The following is a 26,443-nucleotide window of genomic DNA, read 5'->3' as shown; positions in this document are numbered from 1 at the left end:
TTCAAAAGTTCTTCTTTTCTTTTCTAAAAACAAGAGTTTTCATAACAGTTCATTACTCATAATTGTGATTTTGTACCTTCAGAATCACTAAGTTAAAATCAGAACTAAAAATCGGAATCAAAAATAGTCATTAGTCCTTTTAACTGTAGAGGCAGATATTTGATTTCATATAGAATGAAATAATACATGGGATTTATGTCTCACGTTTGTGTTTTTGCACTTGTTAGATGCATGCTCTGAATAATGTTTTTAGATTCATTTTTTTTATTTTTGGGATCCAATTTTTACTGACAATTGGTTTTTGAGGGTGAAATTACAGTTTTAACATGCTTTGAAAGGAGAGGTTTGCATTTTCAGTATTAAAAATGAATTTAATTTTAAAGTATTTTAACTTTTAAAAAATACTTTATTTTGACCTATTCAAATACATATTCTTAAATGAATATATTCTGACCATACTCTGCTGGATCAATTCAGTCTATTCCTGAATGGCTGCTCGTTTTTTGCATTTCTGTTGCAATTTTCATATTACCAATTTTCCACTTGGGGGCACCCGTGAGATGCATTTGACAGTGTTCCCTATTCTGTAACCTGACAGCAAAGTTTCTTAAATATATCAAAATTCAGTTAGATCACATCTAGCTGTATCCTTGATGAGAATCCTGGGAGCTGTAATTTATCTCCAGTCTTTTTCAGGGTTTATCTATTGCTTTGGTAATTTACTATTACAGTATTACAATTTCCCTTCCTAAATCTATGTGTAACGCTGCTTTCTTTTATCTGCTTTAGTTTGGAGAACTAAAACTACCTATGTCTATAACTACCTATGTCTATACCTATGTCAACATTACTCAGGGATCTATAAATAGCACTGTTTATTCCTATTTAACATTTTTATGTACTCACTAGGTGGGCTCACTTGTTGTCATTGGGTTTAGTATCACCAATATACTGATGATACTCATGTATGTATCTCAACCCAGGGTCATTCAAGTGATGTTTTCTGTCCCAATATCTGGGAGTCATGGGAGCCTGAGCGAGGAAGAACAAATCTGAAAAGAAACTAAATTGAATGGGAATGGATTCTAGGGGGGGTCTCTGGGTACTGGGACCTCTGTTTCGGGGATTGGGTTGCATTTCTCCAGACAGAACTGGGCTAGATTTTTGGTTTCTCTTGGATTTTGAAGAGCAGCAGAAACGATGGTGAGAAGGACTTTTGCAAATACCATCTTGTGTACTGGTTATACCCCTTCCTGGATTGAAATATTCTGTTCATGCTCACTTATGCCTCGAGCACTTCCTGTTTGGACTATTGCAATGCGCTGTGCCTAGGGCTGCCCTTGAAGACTATCAGGAACTTACAACTGGTCCAGAATGTGGCAGCATAGGTACGGTAGCCAGAGTCTGCAAAATGCACTTGCTCTCAATAGACTTCAAATACTTCAAATTACTGGTTACTACTTATAAAGCTCTTTATGGTACAGATTCAAATTATAGATTAGATTGCCTGTCTTCAGTTGTTTCTGCCCATCTGACAAGATGTAACAGAATGGGTTTGCTTTGGGTCTGCTCCATGAATCAATACCATTTAGTAGGAATTGTGCCTTTTCTCTCACAATGCCTGCTTTATGGAAACAGCTACCTACTTTCCACCTGATTCAGATGACCTTAACCCTGCTGTCCTTTTATAAAATCTTGAAAACCCGTTTCGTCCCAAGGCATTAGACCACGGGAATAAATAAGTTCAACTTATGGTTATGATTTCAGCATCGCTCTAATGTGTTTCCTATTATTTTATCTTGTTGGTCTTTTTCTGTTTGGTTTTAATTTTGTATAAGCTGCCTAGCTTGCAGACTGGTACTACATTTGCATCCCCAGCATCTTTTTAGAATCTAACACAAAATGCTGCAGGGTTCTCTGGTATATGTTTCAATATATTTTGTTTCTTAAAATACCATGTTTGAAGTTTCGACTGAAGACAGATCATTTGTTTTCTCCTGTCATTTTTACTCTTTAAGAGTACAGAAAAAGTTGGTCTCAAGAGTCTAATTTACTCGAAAAGATCAAGCTTGTAACTCAGTATTTGTTTATTTCACTTGAAGAAGTTGAATTAATAATTCTTCCCCAGATGCTCCTTGAAATGTGATAGTTTTGTAAATATCCAAGAAGCAAAACCAACAGAATAGAACAGTGATGGCGAACCTTTTAGAGACCAAGTGCCCCAAAACTGCCCCGCCCCCTTTCCCTGCTCCCGCTATGCCCCCGCCCCACCTGCCTGCAGGACCACCCACCACCTCCACAGCCTGCCGTAGAAGATCACCCAGGTGGCCCAGGAGAGTCATGGCAGCTATCCCCTCCACCCGTGCCCCACACCATCTATGCGCGATGGGGCGTGAGGGTGGAGTCTTGTCCCTGCTGCCATGTGCTTGGCTGTGCTGCTCCGTGAGGGGCATGCCCGGGGGCGACTCCGGGGAGGCTGCTGGTGAGGAGGGGGCTGTGGGGGGGAGGCGGGCTGGGGCAATGGCACATGTGCCCAATAAGAGGGCTCTGAGTGCTGCCTCTGGCACATGTGCCATAGGTTCGCCACCATTGGAATAGAATATTAACTTCAACTACTCCTAACAGAAATACAAAATGTCTATGGAGATTCTCAGTCAAAGGTGCTTTTTCACGAGGCAACTAGACTTTCTTGTTTTTCTTTGAAGACATTTCGCTTCTCATTCAAGAAGCTTCATGGATGAGAAGCAAAACGTCTTCAAAGAAAAACAAGCAAGTCCAGTTGCCTCATGAAAAAGTACCTTTGGGATAAAGATTTGCAAAGTTAGAGATAACTGTCTTTTACATTCAAATGACATAAATATAGGTTGGATATTTAAGAATAACTAGAATTCTGAGATTCTATAGTAATACCTTCTATTTTATATTTTTTTCAGTATTGAAAAAGTCAGCTCAACACTGAATTTATTTCAATTTGCAACATTATTTTCAAATTCTATATAGAATTACTTTTTGCAATCTGAGCAACTCATAATTTTATAATTATAATTTTACCAAAGATTATTAATCTGTCAAAACTTGAGGCATTAAAATTGGCATTTATAGCCATCAGTGGATTTTTCCAAATAAACCAAAATTTTTTTGATGGATTAGACAAAAAACATTATTTAGATTTGTTGCAATGTTTATAATTATAAGAGGATCATTTCTGGGGGGAAAATATGGATATTTTAACAATAATTTGTATAATTTTGAAAATTACAATGTCAGATTCTTTAGCTAATGCATAAGACCTAGAAAAATGGCAGAGGAAATTGAAATGGATAGTTGTAAGATACAATAATTATTGTGAGAATTAAATAAAAGTATGAAGTATAATGATAGTAATGTATGGGTTCTCAGATTCTTAATACTGATGTATTAATACAGCTGTATATAATACCTTTAAAGACAAATACAGCAGGGAAAAATATTTAAATACTGTCTTCTTTTTTTCCTATGCATTATCTAGGCTGTACCCCTCGGAAGTGTGGAAGAGGGATAACAGATGCCATAATTAACAGGGAAGAAGCTGAGCAAATCCGTAGGTAAATATTTTTTTTTTCTAGACACAGAATGTCCTTGTTAAAAACTTCAGAATAGTGTGGTGATGGCTTTTCTGTTTGCTTTATAAAGAGCATACAGTTGTCCCCTTGTTGAGTGATTGAATTTATGATGACTCTGAACAAATGGTAGTTATGACTGGACCTTATACTTGTGGATGATGCAACATCCCCCAGCCATGTGATCATCACAATTTACAACTTTCCCTGCTGGCTTCCCACAAGCAAAGTCAGTGGGGACACTGGCAGGAAGTTGAAAGTTTCAATCATTTGAGATCCTTGTTTAACAACCTGTGCAGTTTTTTTTTTTTTACAGTGACACCCAGGAGGGTCATCACTAAGATGACACAAAGTGGTGCAGTCACATAATTTTTCAGTTTATGGCCATGTTACTTAACAACAGAGTTACCTAGTCACAATAGCATTGTTAAACAAGGACTTCCAGTACACATTATGAAACATTATTTTCACACCCTTCAAAGGAGACAATAAAAAGAATAGAAAAAGTCATAGAACATATGTTCTCCAGCAGCCAATAACCAGATAAGCAGGGATGAGAACACCAGGCAAACTATCAAGCAGAAAACAATCCCTAATCAAGGAACTATCAAGGAGAAAACCACATCCCCATTAATGCTGGCAGGTAAGCTATTGTATATAAACTGGGAGCAAACCCCATGCTTACTCCTACTGATTTTTCTAGCTAGTTCAGTAATGAAATGTCTATAAGAAAACAGTCAAGAGAGCACTAAAGACTCCACATTCCACTAATTTTCCCAGTCCTAGTCAAGAGGACTATTGGTGAAATATCTGGGGATTCTTGTTCTACAACATTTAGAGTCTTACATACCTTCCCCTGATTTAAAGCTTTTAACATGAAACATACTTTTTGGTCTGCATTCTATTTACATTCAAACATGCTTTTGACATAAATTGCCATTATTATTTCATTTAACAGGCATGGAATTAAGGTTGGGAAGGCCAAAGGATCAAGTGCTTCCTTTTAAAACATGAGATTATACCTCCTCTCTAGCTATTGTTTATTGACAGTGATACCAAATGAGCATGATACTGGCCATAATTTAAAACCAGGTTGCCAAATTGTCTCCATTGTATTTTCATATTTTGGAATTTGGATCCTGAAATAGATAGATAGAAAATAGATAGATAGAACACCTATCTAGAATAGTTTGCTCTATCTTAGATACACCTCCCAAGGACACATACTGTACCTCTGTTAATGAGTATGTTTGTTTGTGTATATAAACACGACATTTATTTTACGTATATGCAGTTTTATACTCTGCTATATGCCTCTGCTTCAGCATATGATATTCCTATGAGATGTTGATTGGCTCAGCATGAATGTATATTTTGGTCTCGTTAAACAGTGTAGTATGCTGCTGAGAATAGGAGTCGCATTCACTGTTTTCTCTCTTGCCAGCCCTATTCCCTGGATAGCCTAAATCAGGCATGTCAAACTCGCGACATGGGGTGGGTGCAGTTTTAGCATGATGCATCCAGCCTGCGGGCCAGCAGTTTGACATGCCTGGCCTAAATTGTTGTTCTACCTATATTTGAAATTTAATATTGTGGAAAAAAAGCTAAGTTACTTGCAAGATGCTAAGCACACAAAGATTATAGATTTATATTCATGATTAATAATTATTAAACCCCCTTTTCCTGTTTCTGACAGAACTGGTAATAGTTTATTAAGGCTAATAGGGATTCGTGTGTTAATAAGGTAAGGAGGGAATATTTGTTTTCAGCTGCTAAATTTTAGCTGGAAAAGTACACCTTGACCAGCCATAATGTTAGTTATGCTGTTTTGTCATTTTCACTAGCAAATGCTTTGCCTCTTTCTGAGTAATGTGTATGACACAAGTGGCCCTCAATGGTAAACACAGAAAGAACAGAAAGCTTTAATTAAGGGCTTTTTCACTTTTTTCAATAAAGATGGGCAGCTCTTTTCATCACAGAAGGTACTTCAGCTGTTCCCTTTTCATTCTCTCCACTGCATCTTTAAACTCCTCTATTCAGCCTATAGATTCCCATTTGCCTATAGAACAATATTTCATTAATAATGAACTAGATTTTCCTATCCTTTGCTCACTTGTAATTCAAAACTTGTTGCTAACCTTTGGAGCAAGAAACACAATATTAGCTGAGGCTTTTTCCCAGTCACCCTATCTGGAAATGACTGTAAGCGTTGAGCTTTGGATTTTGTCGTTTTTATTAGTAAATACTCTGCCTCTTTCTGAGTAATATGTGTTGCACAGGTGGCCCTCATCATCTATAGTATTTTATTTCTATAATTGTTAAACGGGGTCCAGATCATGCAGAAAAGTTAATGTAACTGTAGCTTGGAGCTCCCCCCCCCTTTACATGAGCACAACATTCTGGATACCTTTTGTCTATGCATAAATTATTTATTTTTAAGGTCACCTCTACAGTTTTTTTTTTTAATCCATGGTTTGAGCCCTTGAGAATGAAGCTCCACAGATAATGAGAGCCACCTGTTATGCTGATTTACCTGCTATGAATCCACGGAGGGGGGGAGGGCTTGCCTTTTCTGTTTCTTCTCTATCAACGGTGGCAAGTTGTATTTCAAAAGCATCTGTAAACAACTGGGGCAAAACCTGTGTTTTGAGATTGTTGTTTCATCCACAGAATAGCAGAGAGGGGACTGTCCCTGGGAGGATCGGATGGAGGGGTGAGCAGTGTCCTGTTACTTTCTTACATTCTTCTGGTATTCAGGCAAGATTCTTCAGATTATGTTTTACACTGTCTTTCCGGGAGAAGTACCAGTCAGACAGAAACGGGAGTCGATTCTCATCTTCATTTATCAAAATGTTCAGTTTAGTTACTGATAGGAATCTCAGCTGTCTGTGATCCAGTATCAATAAATCTCAGATTTTGATGGAGAACTTCCGGTGGTTAAAGCGGTGGAGATGGCGGCTACTTTGTAGCCGTCCTCCTGAGAAGGTGTCAGATCCGCGGAGCACAGCGTTTACCAGCTGGCCCGCGGCTCGCAATCCCCTTCCCGGGCGAAGGGAAGGGGTAGAGATCGCATGAATAGAGGTAGAACCTCTTAACTCTCCCTGGATTTTTATTTTTAGGGGGGTAGAAAGAGGGTTCCCTCGGAGTTCATTGCCTTCTCCGCCTCTCAGCTGTCTTTGTTTCTTCGGAAACAAAGCGAGACGCCGCTACCATCTCCGTACTTAAAGAAACCGTGAGTAATCTTAAACCGGACAGAACTGTTTAAAGGATTTTATTTATAGTTTAGCTTTATTTTATCTTTTTTTAGTTTATTTAGTTTATTTAGTATGTGCTGATTTTTTTTTATTTTTTTGAGCTTTCTCTTTTTTTTCGGGCGGAAAAGTGAGAGTGAAAGTAAAATGGCGTTTTGAAAGTTTTTTCCTTTAAAAGACGGATCGGCTGAATTGTTGTTTAATACTGCTTTTTTTTTACTTTTTTACTTTTTTATTCTTGGGGACTTTTAGATTGATCTTATTTTATTCTATTTTATCTTATTTTTAATTTTTTTTTGGATTACTTATTTTTATCGGTATTTTTAAGAAGAAAGGAAGATAAATTAAAATGGCTTCAAAACGACAACCAGCTACTGCAGCTTCTAAAGTAACTTCTTCTCCTGCTACTTCTACTGTGCAACAACAACTTAAAATAATACCCTCAGTGCAGCAACCTAAATCCACTTCACCTTCACCTCCCCCATCTGGCACATCAGCACAAGACATTAAAGAAATAATGGTAAGTGCCGTCTCACAGTTTAGGGAGGAAATGAAACAACTTTTGGACCAGAATAAATCTGAAACTAAGGAGGAAATGAAGAAAGAGATGAAGGAGCTTTTAGAACAGAATAATGCTATTTTGAGGGATGATATACTTCTAGCTCTATCTGGAATGGCCTCAGTGGTTGTGAAGCTGGACTCCAGAGTAGAGGAAATTGAAGAAACAGTTGAACTTTTGGATTATAAATTTCAAGATATGGAGAAAAAAGTGGAGACTTCACAAGATGATATTCTTATGTTCCAGTATAGACAGATGGAATATGCTTTGAGAATAAGGGGTCTGAAAGAAGATAAAACTCAAGATTTGATGGAAATGGTGATTAATGACTTGGCTGTTATTTTGAATATTGATAAAGAAGAGTTACGTGGGGATGTGGAAAGAATTTATAGAGTTAATTCTTGGATTGCAAAACAGAGGAATTTGCCTAGAGATGTGGTGATATATTTTGCTAAGAAGTCTTTGCGAAATCAGATTCTACAAACTTTTTATAATAAAAGATTTCAGATTGCTGCCCAAGATATTATTATTTTAAAGGAAATTCCACCTAAAATTTTAAGAAGCAGAAAAGATTTTGCTTTTTTAGTAAATGAACTTAAAGCAAGACAAATGCCATTTAGATGGGAGATTCCGATGGGCATTGTTTTGAGCCATGCGGGGACACGTTATAGACTTAATACAGTTGCTAAAGCTAAGGAATTTTATAAAACGGTCCTGGGAGCAGGCTCTCCTTTGCCCATGATGCATAAAGTCTTGAGTGACAAAGAGATGGAACAGAAATCTGAAGGTACAGGGATGATGACTGCTGGACAGGTGGTATGGATGTCTCAACCAGAGGTTAAAGAACAGAGAATGACCCGTGCAGCACATAAACGTAAAGAAAAAGAACAACAGAAAAAAGAAAAAGAAAAAGAAATTGAAGAATCTACTCAGCAAATTGCTTCAGTGCCGGTGGGAGGAGCAAGACCCAAAAGCTCTGCTACATATTCATCAGCAGCAGAATTTGAGCGGATCTTCTCCAGGCTGAAGGCCAAGGGAGATGGCAAAGCTCCTGTCCTGGAATGTTAATGGATTAAACATTCCTCAAAAGAGAAAAAAAATTTACCACTATTTGAAACAACATAACAATGATATTATTTGCTTGCAAGAAACTCATATTACAGCTAAAGATCAAAAATATTTAAATAATCCTCGCTTGGGATCTCATTTTGTATCTCCCGCCCCTGGGAAGAAAGGGGGTGTGGTAATCTATGTTAAACAGAATTTATCTGCTACCTTGTTAGAATCAGATCCTTACGGAAGATATGTTATGCTTGAACTTGGTTTATATGGCAAGAAAATTCTTATTGTGGGGTTGTATGCACCAAACCAGCAACAGGAGCAATTTTATAGGTTACTACATCAGAAAATAACTTTGTTGGACTATAGATCTGTGATTTTAATGGGAGACTGGAATGGTGTCTTAGATATACAAATGGACAAAAAAGGCTCTTCTACCTTTTTTAAACAGGCTAAATTACCTAAAGCCTTTTTTGATATGAAAGAAGATTGGGAATTGAGAGACTATTGGCGTGAACGTAATCAAGAAGAAAAGGATTTTACGTTTTTCTCAGATAGACACCAATCTTTCTCAAGAATTGATTTCTTTTTGATCACAACAGATTTATACAACAGGGTGAAGAATGTAAAAATTTTTCCTAGGACATTGTCCGATCATAGTCCAGTTTGGATGGAACTGTTTGTAGAGAAGGAAGATAGGAGATCCTGGAGGGTGAATGAGAATTTATTTAAACAAGAAAAAAATGTTCATAAATTAAAGGAATGTTTAAAGGAATATTTTACTTTAAATATGAACAAGGGAACATCAATGTCAATGGTCTGGGATGCAAGTAAAGCTTTCATGCGTGGTATTTTGATAAAAATGAATAATTTGCATAGACAGAAACAGACTCAGAAACGGAAAGACTTGGAAGAGGAGATTAAATTAAAAGAGAAACTTTTAATTTCAAATCCCTTAGATGAAAAGGTTAAAGGAGCTTTAAAATTGTTAAAAACACAATTTAACATGCTGATGGCTGATCAAGCTGCAACTAATTTGCTATTTATGAAACAAAATACATTTTGTAATGCTAATAAACCAGGGAGATGGTTGGCTTATCAGTTAAGAAAAAAACAGAAACAGAGGAATATAGATAAAATAAATTATAATGGTAAATTGGTTTATCAGAAAGAATTGATTAAGAAATCTTTTTTAGAATACTATCAAAAATTATATAAGGGTACTAATATTCAAATTACAGATATAAATAATTATTTAGGCAAAGTTAACTTTCCTAAATTAACAGAAGATCAGGAAAAAAAGATTAACGGTTTAATTACTAAGGAAGAAATTGTTACAGCTATTAAACAATTGAAATTGGGCAAAGCGCCGGGTACGGATGGGTTGACATCTATTTATTATAAAGCTTTAGTAGAAGAGATGATTCAACCGTTGTGTGAACTGTTTAATAATTTATTACAGGGGTTAGAGATCCCTCCATCCTGGCGTAATGCATTTATATCATTGATTCCAAAAGATAGTCAAGATCTTACTTTGCCTAAAAATTATAGGCCTATATCTCTTTTAAATGTGGATTATAAAATTTTTGCAAAAATTTTAGCTAACAGGCTTATGGGGATCTTGCAGCAGTTTATACATAGGGATCAATCGGGTTTTATAACTGGAAGGTATATGAAGAATAACGTTAGACAAATTATTAATTTATTAGAGTATTTAGAAAAGAATAACCAAGTCTCTGCAGGCCTGATATTTTTGGATGCTGAAAAAGCCTTTGACCAAGTGAATTGGCAGTTTATGCTGTGTTTAATCAAGGAGATGAATTTTGGACAAAATATATTACAAGTATTATCCAATATATATCAAAAACAGACTGCTCAAATTATTGTAAATGGGGGTTTGTCAGAGGCTTTTGTAATAGAAAAAGGAACAAGACAGGGATGCCCGTTGTCTCCGTTATTGTTTGTTTTAACACTGGAAATTTTGTTGATTAAAATTCGGGAGTCTCAAGAAATAAAAGGAATAGAAATTAATAAAAAAGAATATAAATTAAGAGCCTTTGCAGATGACTTGGTTGTTACTTTGTCTCAACCTGTTTCTTCGGTGGTGAAATTATTACAATTGATTCAACAATATGGACGTGTTTCTGGCTTTAAAATTAATAATAATAAGACCAAAATATTAGCTAAAAACATGACTAATGGTGATAAACAGGCTCTAGTTAACTTAACAGACTTTGAAATTGTTGATAAGGTAAAATATTTGGGGGTTACATTATCTGCTTCTAATGTAAAATTGTATAAAAATAATTATGAAAAGCTGTGGATGGAGGTACAGAAGGATTTAAAAAACTGGAATAATTTACAGTTATCCCTTATGGGCAGAATTGCAGTTATTAAAATGAATGTCCTGCCAAAGTTTATTTTTTTGTTTCAAATGTTACCTATTTTAAAGAACGAACGTAATTTAGATGAATGGCAAAAAGGTATTAATAAATTTGTTTGGGCAGGGAAAAAACCAAGGGTGAAACTTAAAATAATGCAAGATTTTCGTGAGAGAGGTGGACTCAAGGTACCAAATATGAAATTGTATTATGATGCTGTAGTATTGACATTGATTAGCGACTGGGTGAATTTAACAAATACAGAAATACTTCATTTGGAAGGCTGGGACCTATTTTTTGGATGGCATGCCTATTTAATATTTAATAAAAAAGTGGATTGGGTTTTTAAGTCTCATATTATAAGAAACTCTTTGCTAAGAGTGTGGAGAAAGTATTATAAAAGTGACTTCAAAATACCATTATGGGCTATACCTCGGCATGCCATAGAAGGTATAAGGAAAGGGGTAAATATGGACAAGGTCTCTTACGTACAGTTACTAAGATGGGATGGCCAAGACTGGCAGTTAAAATCTTTGGAAGAATTAACACATGAAAACTTAACTTATTCATGGTTCCAATATAGACAAATAGTGGATAGATGGAAGATGGATTGTAAAATGGGCTGGCTTAGAGAAGATGAAATTTTTTTAAAACAAGTAAGAGATCAAAGGCCAACCCATATTAAGAGAGTTTATGGGGTTTTAGTGGAATTAGATTCAGAACTTGAACTAGTTAAAGATTGTATGATTAAATGGGCACAGAATATTGGTGAAACGATTTCAATGGATACTTGGGAACTTATTTGGATAAGAAATGTTAAATTCACACAAGCGCAAAATTTAAGAGAGAATTTTTATAAGATGTTTTATAGATGGCACCTTGACCCAAAGAAAATGTCCATTATGTACCCTAATCTACAGCCGAAATGCTGGAGATGTGGATATTTGGATGCTACCTATTACCATATTTGGTGGACGTGTAAGCATATAAAAGCTTTTTGGATTAAGATATGGTGGAATATTCAAAGAATTTTTAAAAGGAGGGTAAAATTTACTCCGCAATTATTTTTACTAGGTATTGTTATTGACTGTGATGCTAAGGAGGTTATATTGATGTTAAATTTGATTACAGCCGCTAGGTTGTTAATAGGACAATATTGGAAGAAGGAATCTTTGCCTACTTTACAAGAATGGTTTCATAAAGTTTCGTATTTGGCAGAAATGGCAAAGATTTCGGCTTTCTTAAAGGAGCAATCTCAAGAAAAAAATTTTGCGGTATGGGAAAAATGGATAAATTTTATACAACATAATTTGGATATTGAAAAATATTATTTAGCCTTTTTATAATTTGTAATGATTGTTTTTTCTTTCTTTCTTTCTTCTTTTTCTTTTTTATATATATACATTTTTTACGTATTATTATTCATATATATTTTTTTTTTATATATATATGCTTTATTCTTCGTCTACTTTCTTCTTTCTTCTTTCTCTCTCTCTCTTCTTTTTTTATTTTTTTTTTCTTTTTTAGTATATATTATTCATTTTAAAGTTTATGTTATGTATATTATTATTATATATATTATTACTGTGATTTTTATTATTATTATTAATTATTTTATAAATTGCAAATGTTATTTTTAAAATATTTGTTAAATAATCCTATATTCAGTTCTGGGAAGTCGGGGGGGGTGGGGTGGTTGGGGAGGGGGGGGTGGATTCTTATTTGTAAAACTTTGAAAAATTTCAATTAAAAAAAAAAAAAAATAAATCTCAGATTTTGCCATTCGATCTTAGTGTCTTTTTTATTAGGAAATGTACACCCTATTCAGTAAGGAATCAATATATTCTTGCTATTGTTTGAAAGCCGCAAAGTCTCTTGATCTGGAAGAGCGAGAAGGACCCACTTTCAGCCTGCCTTTCTGTTCTATTAGAACTGTACTTTGCCAGTTCTTTCCTTGCCCAAGGTCTGTCAAATAAGTTTCCACTAAGATATATTAGTTAGTTGCATCAATGTGCTCATTTTCTGAATGTCTTTAAGCACAGAATTTTAATTGCACTAATGATTGCATGATTGAACTTGATTGATTGGCTTAGGAGCTTTCTTCCATAAACAAATGTTATTTGTATGCTTAAATTGTAATATATTAATAGCACAATCAAGATAAGAGAAGGAAAAGAATAAAATTCCACGCAGTGTAATATTGATTAATTAATTTTAATATTGAATAAAGCATTTCAAAATAATATTGGTTTAATATTACAGTAATTTTAATTCCTGGAATCAAATCACGTATCAATAATTAGTAAAAATAAGAACTGTTAATCAGAATAAATTGTATAACTTGTTTTTACCAAATTTAGATAAGTTGTCTTTGTTAGATAAAACAGACAAGATTTAGCATTTTAAGCAGTATTTTAAAAGAGACACAAACTTTGCATATAGTACAAGTCCATGTACAGAAGAACTGTTCATAAAGAGTTTTCAAGTTAAATTCAGAATTATTTTTAAATATATAGTTAATTTTGGCATTGATGCATAATCCACAATTTAGTTTACTAAGTTTTTTTATGTACCTCATCTACTATTATGATGGCTTCTAGCTATTTTATTGCACATTAAAAACCTAACTTTGATCTGCTAATGTTACTGATTTTGGATTCCAGCAATACAGTCCTTGTTCAGTGTCTGGTTCATATTTCAGTAACAACTTAGAAATAAGCCCCAACAAATATTTTGAGTTTTGAGTTAACAAGTTTTTAAAATTCAGTCAAGTCTCTTGACTATTCTTCCTTGTTTGAACTATATTACCTATTTGGAGATATTGAAATCAATTAAACAATTCTAACCATTCTAAGGAGAAAATCTTAAAAGATTTCATTTTTATTTTATCAGTATGAATTTCCACTAGTCAATTTTTTTATATATTCACCTTTAGGAAAATAAATACTTAATATTGAAGCAAGAGATTCGGATTAAACAACTGGTGTAATAATATAATTTAAGGTTTGATACTGCTAATCTATCTCTTTCACATCTTGCAAAATCTTAAATTTTATTTCCAGTTTTTTATTTGATCAAATAGAATTAATTATTCATTACTGATACACATTTAGTATCTTTTCTTCATTTTTTATTGGAATTATTTGAAATTGAAAGTTAATTCTTGGTAAAATATCCATTTTTACTGAAAATATGCTTTCTGATCAGGACAAGTTTAGCATTTAACATTTAAAATATCTGCCATTATGTTTTGTTTCCATATGTGTGAATAATTATTCTTAAATAAATCTTTTTATATTTTGCTAAGTAAAATTCCCAGGTACTTAATTGATTTAACAGAAATACTATACCTTTTTTCTGATAGATTCCGTATAATTCTATGTGTCTTGTTTTGATTAAACTGATATCCTAATAGTAAACCATAGTGTCCTATATTTTCCTGATTGAATGTAGGAAGTCTGTTAATTGAATAACTTAAGTACAACTTTCTGTAACATTCAAGATTTTGGTAATGTAGCTTTACAATAATGTAGGATTAGCCTATCTTGTCATATTTCCTGTCTGTGTCTGGTTTAGCTGGAATGGCTGACATCAATCTTAGAATTCTGAAAATAGGATTCTCCCACTGTCTCCTTTACAGCCCCCAAAGCTAGGTGGGTCTGAATCTTTGCTCACCTATTTTACAACTGTGAACTATGCTGTCTCTTAACTGACTGTTTGCTGGACAAAACCTTGCAATATATTGTTGAATTATCATCAGGTCCTGGAGTTTTTTTCATTTTTAACTTTTTAATTGATTATTTAATTTTGACTTCTGTTATAGCTTAAGAGCTTTTTGTTGGTTAGTAATATTTAAAATGATATGCCATTCAAATATTCAATTTTTGCTGGGTCAGGTAGCTGTTTGCTGTACAATTCCAAAAGTAATTGATGAATTGATGAATAATGTAATTTGTTGTAGAGAAGTATTCATTCTGTCCCAAATAGAAGTTATCTTTTATTTATGCCCTTCTTCTAAAATTGATAAGCTAACAATGTGTGTGTTTTATATCTTTGTTTAGGATGATTTTTATAAATTTCACATACTTCCAATAAATCAGGCTGATTCAGTATTTCTTTTATCTTTTTTCTCTAAATCCTAGGTTGAATGTATGACTTCTTTTCAGTTGTTTCAGATCATTCAACAAGAAATCCCTCTGCTTTTGTATGCCTTTCCTTCTATTTGATGCAAGAGATATGGACAACTTTCTCATAAATGCTTTAAAGTATTAGGCAGTCATATTTTAGTTAAAGGCTATCCTAGTTCCCAAGTGAAGATTTCTAAAGTCAGATGTTATCACAAATAAGATTTTATTCCCAGTAACATAGTCTAAACCATACTGAGTGGAATTGGTGAAGGATGGTTGTTTGCTGCTCTAAAATTGTATGCGTTTAAGATAACTTTATGTGCATGTGTGATCTGCTAATTACAAACTGCTAATTGCTTTGCCATTCCTACAGATTAAGGATCAATAAGGAGAATATTTGTAGCTCAGGATTGAAATGAGAGGTCCTTGGTACTCTCTGAGCTTGGTTGTTTTCTTGCAGATATTTCATTACCCAAACTATGTAACATCATCACTGTTCAAGATCAGACACCACCAAGGAACCCTCGAGTTAAGGATTATAATGTTCACCTGCTATGACATAAGAATATATATTTTTCAGGTAGATCCTTTCACTATTTTTTATTTATGCTGGTATACTAATACTTCCATGTCGGAAGCACCAAAGTGCTTCCATAGTGAAAGGATTTGCCAGTGACATCACCATTGCCCAGGGGATGCCAAATTGGGGGATCCTTTTGAGTCCTCATGAAGTTTCCTACTCATGGTTACCCATTTTTGAACCACTGCGTAGGCAGGCACTGAAGCATGTTGACTAGAAAATACCCCATCCTGTGGCAGCAACGGGTCTCAAACGCGATCCTGCCAATTGTCAGCCCAGTGTTCTAACCTCGTGAGCCACCATGTTCCTATTTATGCTGATGAGCAGATTCTCATGAAAGATTGTCTTTCTTGACCTTTTGTTTCTATTAATGCCTTTTGTACAGTTTTTGTAGAAACTGAAAGCTTTGTTTTAATTTGCTTTGTCAGTATATTGTAAAGCTAACTTTGATTACTATCTGAACAGGTTCCTATATAATCTGACCAAGATCATAAAAGAGAATAGTACTGCTGTTGCTCCTAAAGTTAATTTTTTTTTTTTAAAAAAAAAAATTAAATTAGATGTTCCATGGAGAATATAAGAAACTGACTCCTGAATAAAAATATACCATGGTTTTACCTCACTAAACAAATAACCTTTGTTTGAATTTTATTTCATATATAAATGCAGCTTAAATAAAAATATAGTGTCAAGCAATTTTCTTGGTGATGTATACTTATGTGGGATTATTTCTGGATCCCTTCTGCAAGGTGCTAATGTATTGTTCTTTATTGTAACATGAGACCACTTCAGAGGATTGTTTTTTTTTTTTTTTTCTATCTGGAGGCTTATTCTGGAAAAAAATTGAAGCCAAAGAAAAATTCAGACCACTTAATTATAATTCATATTATCTCTTCCCATATACCACATTTAAAATTACAGTTCAGCAAAAAGTCAGGGTATGTGGAAAAGTTGCCCATTCCTGCTGTACAATTTAGTTTGCTTGTTCATTTTATCCAGATAAAAGAAGCAGAGGAATAAATGCACTATAATTTGCAACCATTTGAATTGGCTAAGTATTGGAGGAGTTAATTATTATTAAATATTTTTAGTAATTGAAGAAATTGTGATTTAAATCATTAACTTGTTTCTTAATAGTAATTTCTATCATGGTTTAAATCACAATTTAAGTCAAATCCACTCCACTTGAAAGTTCATAACTTTTCCCTCTCCAGAAATAGCGGTAAGGCTCATTGTATTTGTAATTGGTAACCATTGTGTATGAATGATGATTTTGACATATGAATATATATATATATATATATGAATTCTTAGAAAATAACTCAAAGTATGCTTGACTTCCCTTAATTCTTGGGAAATATTTACAATCAACACAATTTTAAATTAAATTCTGAGAACATTGTAGAATAGGAATGTGACTTCCAAACAGAGTAAGCTGTCTTCTTTTTAAAGAAAGCAACATGCCTTAAATATTTTCCATTGGCTGTATTTACATACCTATTTTATTTATTTATTCCTATTTCAGGCTTCAATTCTAGATTTGCACTCTGGAGCCCTTTCTTTGGGGAAGCATTTTGTTAATATGTACAGGTAAATTTAGAATTGCATTTTAATATATATATCTTTAGAATGATTGATCTTTGTTCTTTCAGCTTTCAGTCTGTTAAAGATGTGTAAAGCACAAGTTACTCTATTTTTAGCAGTTTTTCTTCATTTGGCAAATAACAGGCGATAACCATTTTGGGGATATTGGATGTAGAAATAGGCTCTTGTTCATTTTAGAATATTTTTTTAAATAAGCTGTCAATTTTCCATAGTAATTTCTATTTACTGAAATTGATCTTGTGTGTTAGACTTAATAAGTATTGTGCTGAAACTTTAAAAATAATTGCTTACTAAAATTATGATCTGAGTGAACAATTTAATTGAAAGAATATTGAAAGTAATTGGTTGGTACAAAGATTTAATCTGCATTATCTATGAATTGGTTTCATGAGTCACTTATTTTTTTCCCCTCCAGATATTTTAATGATAAAATCCATGACATCTTTACAGATGAGGATTTTCAGTTATACCGGTAAGAAAATCCAGATATTATAAAATTATTTTATTATTGCTTGCTCCAGTCAGCCAGTTAGTATAACCTCATTATAGTGCCCATTGTTTATTACTGTATTTGAGAAAATTATATTGCAGCATAAATTTTGAATTGATCAGGGGTCTTAACTTGTTAGGTAGCAGAGAAAGATGATTCAGTTTGCATCGTAGAAATATTAGCTCAGGAAACATTTTAATAGCTTGAAGTGAAGAATCTTCATGATATCAATGTTGTTTTACTACTAATGAATGGAGAGATAGAGAACAGAAAGAATTTGGGTAGATGTAGCTTAAGGCATTCTAGACTATTTAATCCCAGCATTTGATTTTGGTACAGTCCATTACTTTAATGGCAAAAAGAGAGAGTCTCTTGTGCAGCTTTCTTTTTAAAGATTAGCAATGCTTAAGATTAGTAATAATTTATATGAAGATGCCATCATCTTCTGAGAGTAAGTTAGGCTGAGAGAGAGTGACTGTCCCAAAATTAACCTGTGGGCTTCTGTGGCTGATGATGGACTAGAACCTGCACCTCCCTACTCCTAATCCAGCATTTTAACCACCACACCACTTTGGCCTTGGCTGGTATCAGTTGTTCATTGCCATTGGAAATGACTTGAGAAGGACTGTGGGATGATGCTTGAATAGAAACTCGGAGGGTGTGTGTGCTTAGTGAGAGCATTCTGGACCTGTCATTATTTGTCAGGGGAATCTTTCTTATCTGATTGTTTTGGGAAGAACTAATTGTATTTTCAGTGGTATTTTGAACCAGGAAAAGATAAAGTAGTCTTAATTATATTAATCTGATTCATGAATGAATTTTAACTGTGTAGATGTTATGCTCGCAATTCAGTTTATACTGTGTATTTGCTTCTTTTACTGGATACTGCCTCTAATATAGCTAGTTCTAGGTAGAAGATTCATTCTGAAAAGGCAGATAAACACAAGTCTAAATGGTGGGTTGATATAAAAATAACCTTTCATTTTGAATTGTCATCTCTGATCACGGCTCTGTATTAAAGAGCATCTGATGCTTCTTAGATATAATCACAGCTATTGTGTCAGAGAGCACAGAAGAAATTCTTAAAGGATTTTTCAGTACAATTCATTATGTGAATAGCGTTCAGAATGGCAGATTGAGGGAATAGCTAAAGAAAAGCCTTATTGTCTACTTGAGTGGCTGAATTGATTTTTGTCAAATAGACTATGTGAATAGAAACTAGATATTGAGGAAGATTTTTAAATGATGGGCAAAGCTTACTGAAAAAAATAGAAAAGTCTTTCAAACTGATTTGATTTGGTAAAATAAGTTTCCTGAATAAACTTTTCTGAATAAACTTTTTTTTTTTAAAAAAAAAGGTACCGTATTTTCCGGCGTATAAGACAACTCGGTGTATAAGGCAACCCCCAACTTCGGAGCTGATTTGCATGCTTAGAAAGTCTTCTTATACGCCAGAAACTACCATAATTTCCAGCATATAAGACGACTCAGCGTATAAGACGACCTCCGACTTCGGAGCCAATTTGCATGCTTTAGAAAGTCGTCTTATACGCCGGAAAATACGGTAGATCTGAGATTTGGAAAAGAAGTAGTGTGGATAATGACAGAAAACAGCATTTGGGTTATGTGCAAGTTTGTGCTGTTAGATCAGTGCTTCCCAAACCTGGATAAATTACCCAAAATTGGGTAAAAGTGGTTTTTCTTTGAGTAATGACACACCAACCCATTATCCATCATAACAAGGACATTTAAATTGACTTAAAGTTTGCCATGTTTATTGAAATATATTCTGAAATCTCTCAAAGTATTCCTCTTAAAATGAAAATCAATAAAAATGACAATGAAATTATTGTTGAAATTATATAAAAACTATTTTTATAACACTGGTAGTCCTTGAATTATTACCAGTTGTTCAAAGTTATGACTCAATTTTCAATAAGATTTTCTGTTAGGCAGTTTTGAATTATGAAGAAAAAGGCTGAGAAGCACTTTTTATTGGGCTTGTTAGATAGACAATTTCTTTTCTTCTAAATCTGCCAGCATTGATAAAAATTGAGAATATGGACACTGGCTTCTGTCACGTGTATATGGAGAAACATTCAAATATGCTCAAATGGTCAACGGAGTAGAGGGGGGTTAAGAAGGCAGTGAAGGTCAATGGGAGGCCACTGGCATGCAGGCCAGCATGGGCTGCAGAATACAGGGGGCCAAAGGGGCAAAGATGTGTTGGGGGGGGATTGAAGTGCATCTGTGGTTTTTAAGTGCAGTTGGGCTACCAAGCACCTGAATTTTGATTACATGATTACTTGATTACAGCATTACATTACAGAGATGCTGTAATGGCTGTAAATTTGGTTGACAGGGTATAAATACCATTCATTCAGTGCGCCTGTAACTTTGAATGGTTGCTGAACAAAGAGTCATAACTCAAAGACTACTTAGAGTTTTACAGCATTGGCTTAAATTCTAAGTCTTTTCTTTCCACTTGTTTGAATATTGGCTGATTTTCTTCTGAGTCTTGAAAGTGAGAAATAACAGCCTATTTTTTAGATAATACTTCTGTCACTGGTTCCCACTTTTCCTGCTTTAGGCCTTCCACCCAAACGTGACAGAATTTCTCTTGGCCTCCACTTCCATTAACAAAAGTGTTTATTGGGTGAAAACCTTTTCCATGACAAGATTGAATTCACCCATTGTGATTTATAAATCTGATTTATGACACATGATGTGTGAAACCGGGCATAATTAGAAAAAAATAATAAATTACACTTTTTTTTAGATTGGAGGTTATAGCAGTAGAGTATAAAGTACAAGTCTTATACAGTATTTTTATCATTGGAAGGTTCGGAACTGAACTGAACTGTGAACAAATTAATGCAAGCTATTCTCTCTAAGGCTGCTATTCACAATGTATTATAATTAATTGTATTACACATATGTTATAGAATACCTGAGACAATATGCATGGATTTCTTTTAATCTGTGTATGTTAGATATTGTGAAATAAAAGAATTATTTAAAATATATCCATTGTTTTGTTTTACTCAGTTCTGATGCTTTTTTTCTTATTTGTAGTGATGTGAGGCTCAGAATTCAACAAAAAATAGCTCTTGCTTTTGGCATCAGCTCATCCTCCATGTATTTGACGAAACCAACTTTCTTCTCTAGAATAAATAACTCAGAAGCAAAGACAACCCATGATGAATATTGGCATCCTCATATTGACAAGGTATTGAAATAATATTTTCCTTACTATTCTTTTAAATATCTACTTTTGGTATTGGTGTCCTGCATGTATAAGTGCTAGCACTCTAATTAAAGAGTCACAATGGTGTGATGTAATTTTAGCATATAAGTACAATGTATACTTTCTCAGAAGTAACCCTTGCTGAGCTTAATAAAACGTATTCATAAGTAAATGGATATAAATAGAATGACTTTTAAATTTGTAGTACTCCCCTTCTGGTGAGTCAAAACTTAGAAGTTAAAAACTGGGATCATTTCCTATTAAGTTACATAATCAATCTGGCCATTCTGTTGATTCTAATTATGTTCTGCTAGATAATATAAAAATATAGGAACAAAGAATAGCATCTGTAGCATTTTGTTCATTAGGACAATTTTCTTATCTTGATAAGGCTAAAATATTTTTAGTATATGACTTTGAAGAACTTATTTGGGGAATATTTTTAGTTTCTTATTTATTTTAGAATTTTCTTTTTATCATATTGGCTTTCTATTGCCTTTTATATTTGTACTGTGTAATCCATTATTTATACAGTTTACATTCCACTTTTCTGCTCAGAAAAGTACTAAGAAAGTTACTAGTAAAAATGTTTCACCAATAAGCAATCCTCCCAATGTAAGTTCAAAGACTAACATTCCAATTTATTTTTTACTGTTTGAATGAGGCTATTGAGAGTAACTTTGACATTTGGATGTAGATGGCCTCTTTGACCCCTCTTTCAAACCAGGATCCTCTCTGTCCAAAATGTGGACTTTACTGTCTTCAAAAGAGTGGCCTTTATCATTTAAATGCAGATGGACTGCTGGATCTCTCTTTAGCTCTCTTTCAATAGAGGGGGAGTGATATGACATCATCTATCTCCAGTCTACAACATAATCCTTTCAGCAGTTCCAAGTAGACTTCACACCCATTTGCACCACTCAGATGACCTTGAGGACACAGATAAAATTCCAAGTGGCCTCAACAGCTCTCTAAAAGAATGCAAATGACCAGCTGGCTGCAAAGAATATAAATTCTTCCATTCCCCTCCATCCAGTCAGAGCTGAAGAAGCTTCTTGGATGAGAAGCAAAATGTCTTCAAAGAAAAACAAGAAAGTCCTGTTACCTCTTGAAAAAGCACCTTTGGGACAACCATGACCTGGATGACTGAGAATCTCCATAGACAAATACACTATATTCTGTTTAAAAAAAAAATCAAACCGAGAAAATCCTATTCACTGTTAGTGGAATAAGTAGAAGAAAAAATTATATATGTTCAACATAAAAGGGAAAAAAACACAAATTATTATACCAGCTGCTTAACAAAAATGGGAAAAGGCAAACAGGAAATAGCCTTCTTTTTACCTGCTGTTTGGTTTGATCTTTTCTAACAAGAATCTGTGCGCTGTCCAAGGAAATTATGAAGAGCAGGATGAAGAGACTGAGCTACAGTTTAACAAAACATAGTGAGAGGATACTTATTTACTTTAATGAATCTGAACTCTCCAAGGTCAGAGGAATTGCATCCTTGGATAGCTGATGGTTATATGTTATTTTTATGAAATAATGAAGAACTGGTGAAATGTCATATGATTGAAAGAGAAAAAAAATGTTCCTATCTTTGAAAAGGGGAAATAAACCATCCAAGAAACTATCCACCAATCAATGATTATATCTCAGATCTCTGTTACCTTGAAAATAATACGATAGTTACTAAACACAAGCATATATATATCATAGATTTGTATTTGTATTTGTATTTAATTTTATTTATATGCCGCCCAATCCCAAAGGACTCAGGGCGGCGTACAGAGTTAAAACAATCATAAAACAATAAAATAATAAAATAATAAAATAGATAAGCCTTATTAGAATAACTTTATTTTTTTGTTCAGTAACTTCATTAGATTTCAGCAAACCAAGGATCCCATAATATTCTGATTAGCAAATTGTCTGTTGAAAGGATGACATGATAATTAAGAAGTTGCCTAATTGACTTTTAAAAAATCCCATTCAAACAGTGCTCATTCTTTAGAAATAAGGATAAAAATAACTAATATCCTTGGAAAAGTTCAATAAATCCATCGAAAGTTGCAGAATGAAATTTATTAGAGACAGATACAAAGTGTTTCACAAAGTAAAAAATAAATCAGATACAAAGATATAGGATGGAGATACTTAGCTTAATAATATGGTTCATGAGCAAAATGTGACAAGTAGCTGATTGTGGATTGAAGCTCTATTGTGATGTGGCTGCAAAAGAAGCAAATTTAGATTGAGGTGAGCACTGCAAAGCAGTGTACCCCACTCCTTCTCCTGGGGGCAGTCCAGGAACATACAATGTTTGAGAGTATCAAAAGCCACTGAGATATCATTCAGTAGTTGGAGGGATACCTTCCGTGTTTCACCAGAGGTCAAATAGAGGTCCAATCAGTAAAATCTTATTGCCATACTTGTGCTTAGAGCCCAACTGAAAGGGATCCAAATAATCAACTTCTTTCAGGGGCTATGCATCTGCAGATCCGATACAAACCCAAGCTTGTACAAAGAATATTCAGCACTTTATCCTTCCCTTGTAGGTGACCTATGGTTCGTTTGATTACACATCACTGCTGTACCTATCAGACTATGCAGAAGACTTTGGTGGTGGACGGTTTGTTTTTATGGATGAAGGTGCAAATAGGACTGTAGAACCTCGAGCAGGTAGAACTTCCTTTGCTTTTCAGATCCTACTAGTTCATGCTCTGTTTTTAATATCTTCCTTTGAACACAGCTCCCTACTTTGTGTATCCGTACCTTCAGGATAGAAATAAATGAATTAGAAGGTCAGTAGAAATAAGTACAAATAAAACTGGCAGCTTTTATCCTAAGAGTTATCTAATATTTGTATTTATCTTACACAAATCTTTGTCAGTATTATACCTTTCATCGTTCAAATGTTATACAAGTAAGAATTGTGATTTCTAGCTCCCGTCTATTACAGGAATAAATGAGAGGCAAATATGTATTATGTTACATAAGGAAACATGGTTTTGAAGAGCAACATTAATTTTTCAAAAAAATAAATCAGCATGATTTGTGAATTGTTAATTTTCAAGCAATTTTGTTGGTGTTAAAAATGGCGACTGTGCATCCTAAAGAAGCCTGCGTATCCTAAAGAGGGATACACAACTAATAACCTTGGAGTAATATGCTTAGAAATATTGCAGATAAAATACAGTCTAAACATTCATATAGTTAAACTTCTGTTTGTTTTGACTTCAGAGTTTTCAAAATGACTCAGCCATGACTGTCTGAATTACCAAGTAAAAAAAGACTCAGTGGACAGCGTACACAGAGCTTTCACTATCCCAGGGGTAGGCAACCTCAGCTCTTTTATGACTCATAGACTTTAACTCAGGAAGTCTGACTCAGGAATTCTGGGAGTTGAAGTCCATGAGTCATAAAAGAGCCGAGGTTGCCTACCCCTGCACTATCCTATTCGACTTCATAACAACATAGTGCTGCAAAGAGTCATTTAATGTATCCTTCCCCAGCCTGGTGCCCTTTAGATACATTCTATTGGCCACACTGGATTAGAGTTTAGGCAGTTGTGGTCTGGAAGATCCTGAGTTATGGAAAGCTAATCTGAATTATTTCACATCTCTGGGTGACCTTGGGCCAGTCATGCTCTCTCATCCCTAAGAAGGAGGCAATGGCAAACAATGTCTGAAATCTTGCCAAGAAAACTGCAGAGGCTAGTTAAGGCCCTTGCCAGGAATCTACTGATTTCCCCCTCTCCATCTTCATTTCATCATTACTTAGGGCTTAATATACATTTTTCTTGAAAAACATTTCATAGGAATCTTAAAAGTATCTGCAGAGGAATAGGAAGACATGTATTTCTTTTATTTGACATGCCAAGAAATACATGGAACTCTTCTGCTGTTTTTCCTAACCAGACCATTACAAAACAAGAAAAAGAATTATCTTTCACTAAAGTGCAGATTTTTCCTTATTACCAGCCTTTGGCTTGGGAAACGTTCAAGAAAAGGACTCTTTTTTTTCTTGAATTTATGTAACAAACATGTCTTCAAGCTTCCCTTTCCCCCAATTTCTATGAGATGAGTGAAATAAAATTCAGCCTTTCCCTTAAGCCAGGGGTATCAAACTGCTGGCCTGCGGGCCTGATGTGTCATGTCGAAGCCGTGCCCATCCTGTGCCCATCCCGTTCCCCATCCCAAGTCCGGCAATGGGGGAAAAGTCGCAATACGTCACAACACGTCACGTGATGTGGCAAGTTTGACATCCCCACCTTAAGCCCTCTCAGAGGCTCAAAGAATTTGGAAGAAAAAGAGAGAAAGGGAAAAGCTGCAGACAAATTCCTGATCACCGTTTTCTGAACTGGAGCTTTTGAAGATCCTTAGGAGGCCATTTGGGCCCCGGAGTTCTTCTGACTCTTAATTGTGAACATCTAAGTTTAAACATACTTAATTTTGTGGTAAATTATGGCCAAGATCTCCAAGGGATTCTTGAGAATCTCTAAATCACTGAGACATCAGTGTTATAATCGTGTCGTCATTTGTATAACTTCATGTGTTGCCTCTATAGCGCAATCATAATCCTCATGCAGGCACTCTAATATGTATATTTTGCCATTTCAACTAGCTCCATAATGTTAATTTTTCACTACATTTTTTTAAACAAAAGGGATTATAATGTATTGTGGCAATACCTAAAAGCATTAATGGCTTGTAAAACTGGCACACTGGTGATAGGTTAAACAGAGGAATATGTCCATAAAAATGATATAATTTATAACGGTCGGAGGGAAAAGAAATGGAAAAAAGGAAGACACAGGGAAGGAAGTGGGTGCAGAATAAAATTCTTAAATCATCATAATCATGTTCTGCATTAGCAATATGCAGTTAAATAACTTTATAATTTTCCTGCAGAAGGAATTTTAGTAATTTGATCATTTGGTCTTTGGAAACTATGTCCTTTGCTGGATGTAATTGCTTTTCTGCACATATGCATTTCCTTTATGAAAAAGTTTCTGATTAAGCAGATCCTTTTTTCCCTGAACATTATTTTAATAAAGTAAAACCTTTCTTTGTTGTGGGAAACCATTTTATGCTGAAGGATGACATACAGAACATTACACTTGAGAGGTCAGGTCGCAGGGGCCTCTTCCTAATGATCTGAAGCTGCTTATTCTATCTCTTTAAAACAAATCCTGAGGAAGACTCAGGTGTGTGATCAGCAAGGTATGTACTTTCTCAGGTGATATCTGGAATAAGTTCATAATCTCTCCACTATGACCCATGTTAGAAACTATTAATTGGCACATGTTCTATTATATAAAGCTGGATTAAATAATTTTTAATAAGGTTTTGAAGATGAGCATATTAAACTTAAGTGAAATCTTAAAGAGGTCAGGCCTTCAAGAAATGCTCTTTGGATGTACCTTTAGGAATCACATTATGCCCCACTTCTACGACTATGCAGAGATAAAGAAGAAGAACAAAAAATAGCTGGAGAAAGAAAAAAATATTTTTGTTTTAATTCAACAACAAAAAACTTTATT

General features: G+C 34.4%; 1 protein-coding gene across 2 annotated transcripts in view; it reads left to right on the top strand.

Annotated features, from left to right (window-relative positions):
- Positions 1–26,443, top strand: part of OGFOD3 (2-oxoglutarate and iron dependent oxygenase domain containing 3) — a 41,111-nt gene that overhangs the window by 8,004 nt on the left and 6,664 nt on the right. Inside the window, exons 3-9 of one of the 2 annotated variants that reach the window (XM_039328013.1) lie at positions 3,509–3,584; positions 6,270–6,312; positions 15,437–15,556; positions 17,082–17,146; positions 17,577–17,633; positions 20,727–20,880; positions 23,457–23,580. In XM_039328013.1, the coding sequence (XP_039183947.1) occupies positions 3,509–3,584; positions 6,270–6,312; positions 15,437–15,556; positions 17,082–17,146; positions 17,577–17,633; positions 20,727–20,880; positions 23,457–23,580 (639 nt within the window). The remainder of the gene's footprint in view (positions 1–3,508; positions 3,585–6,269; positions 6,313–15,436; positions 15,557–17,081; positions 17,147–17,576; positions 17,634–20,726; positions 20,881–23,456; positions 23,581–26,443) is intronic. The other variant, XM_039328014.1, reaches the window with a different exon arrangement.

Source organism: Crotalus tigris, unplaced genomic scaffold (assembly GCF_016545835.1).
Source record: "Crotalus tigris isolate CLP2741 ecotype Arizona unplaced genomic scaffold, ASM1654583v1 scf7180000024370.6872682, whole genome shotgun sequence".
Taxonomy (NCBI): Eukaryota; Metazoa; Chordata; class Lepidosauria; order Squamata; family Viperidae; genus Crotalus; species Crotalus tigris.
Note: the sequence above shows the minus strand (reverse complement) of the source record. Positions and strands in the feature narration are given on the sequence as shown.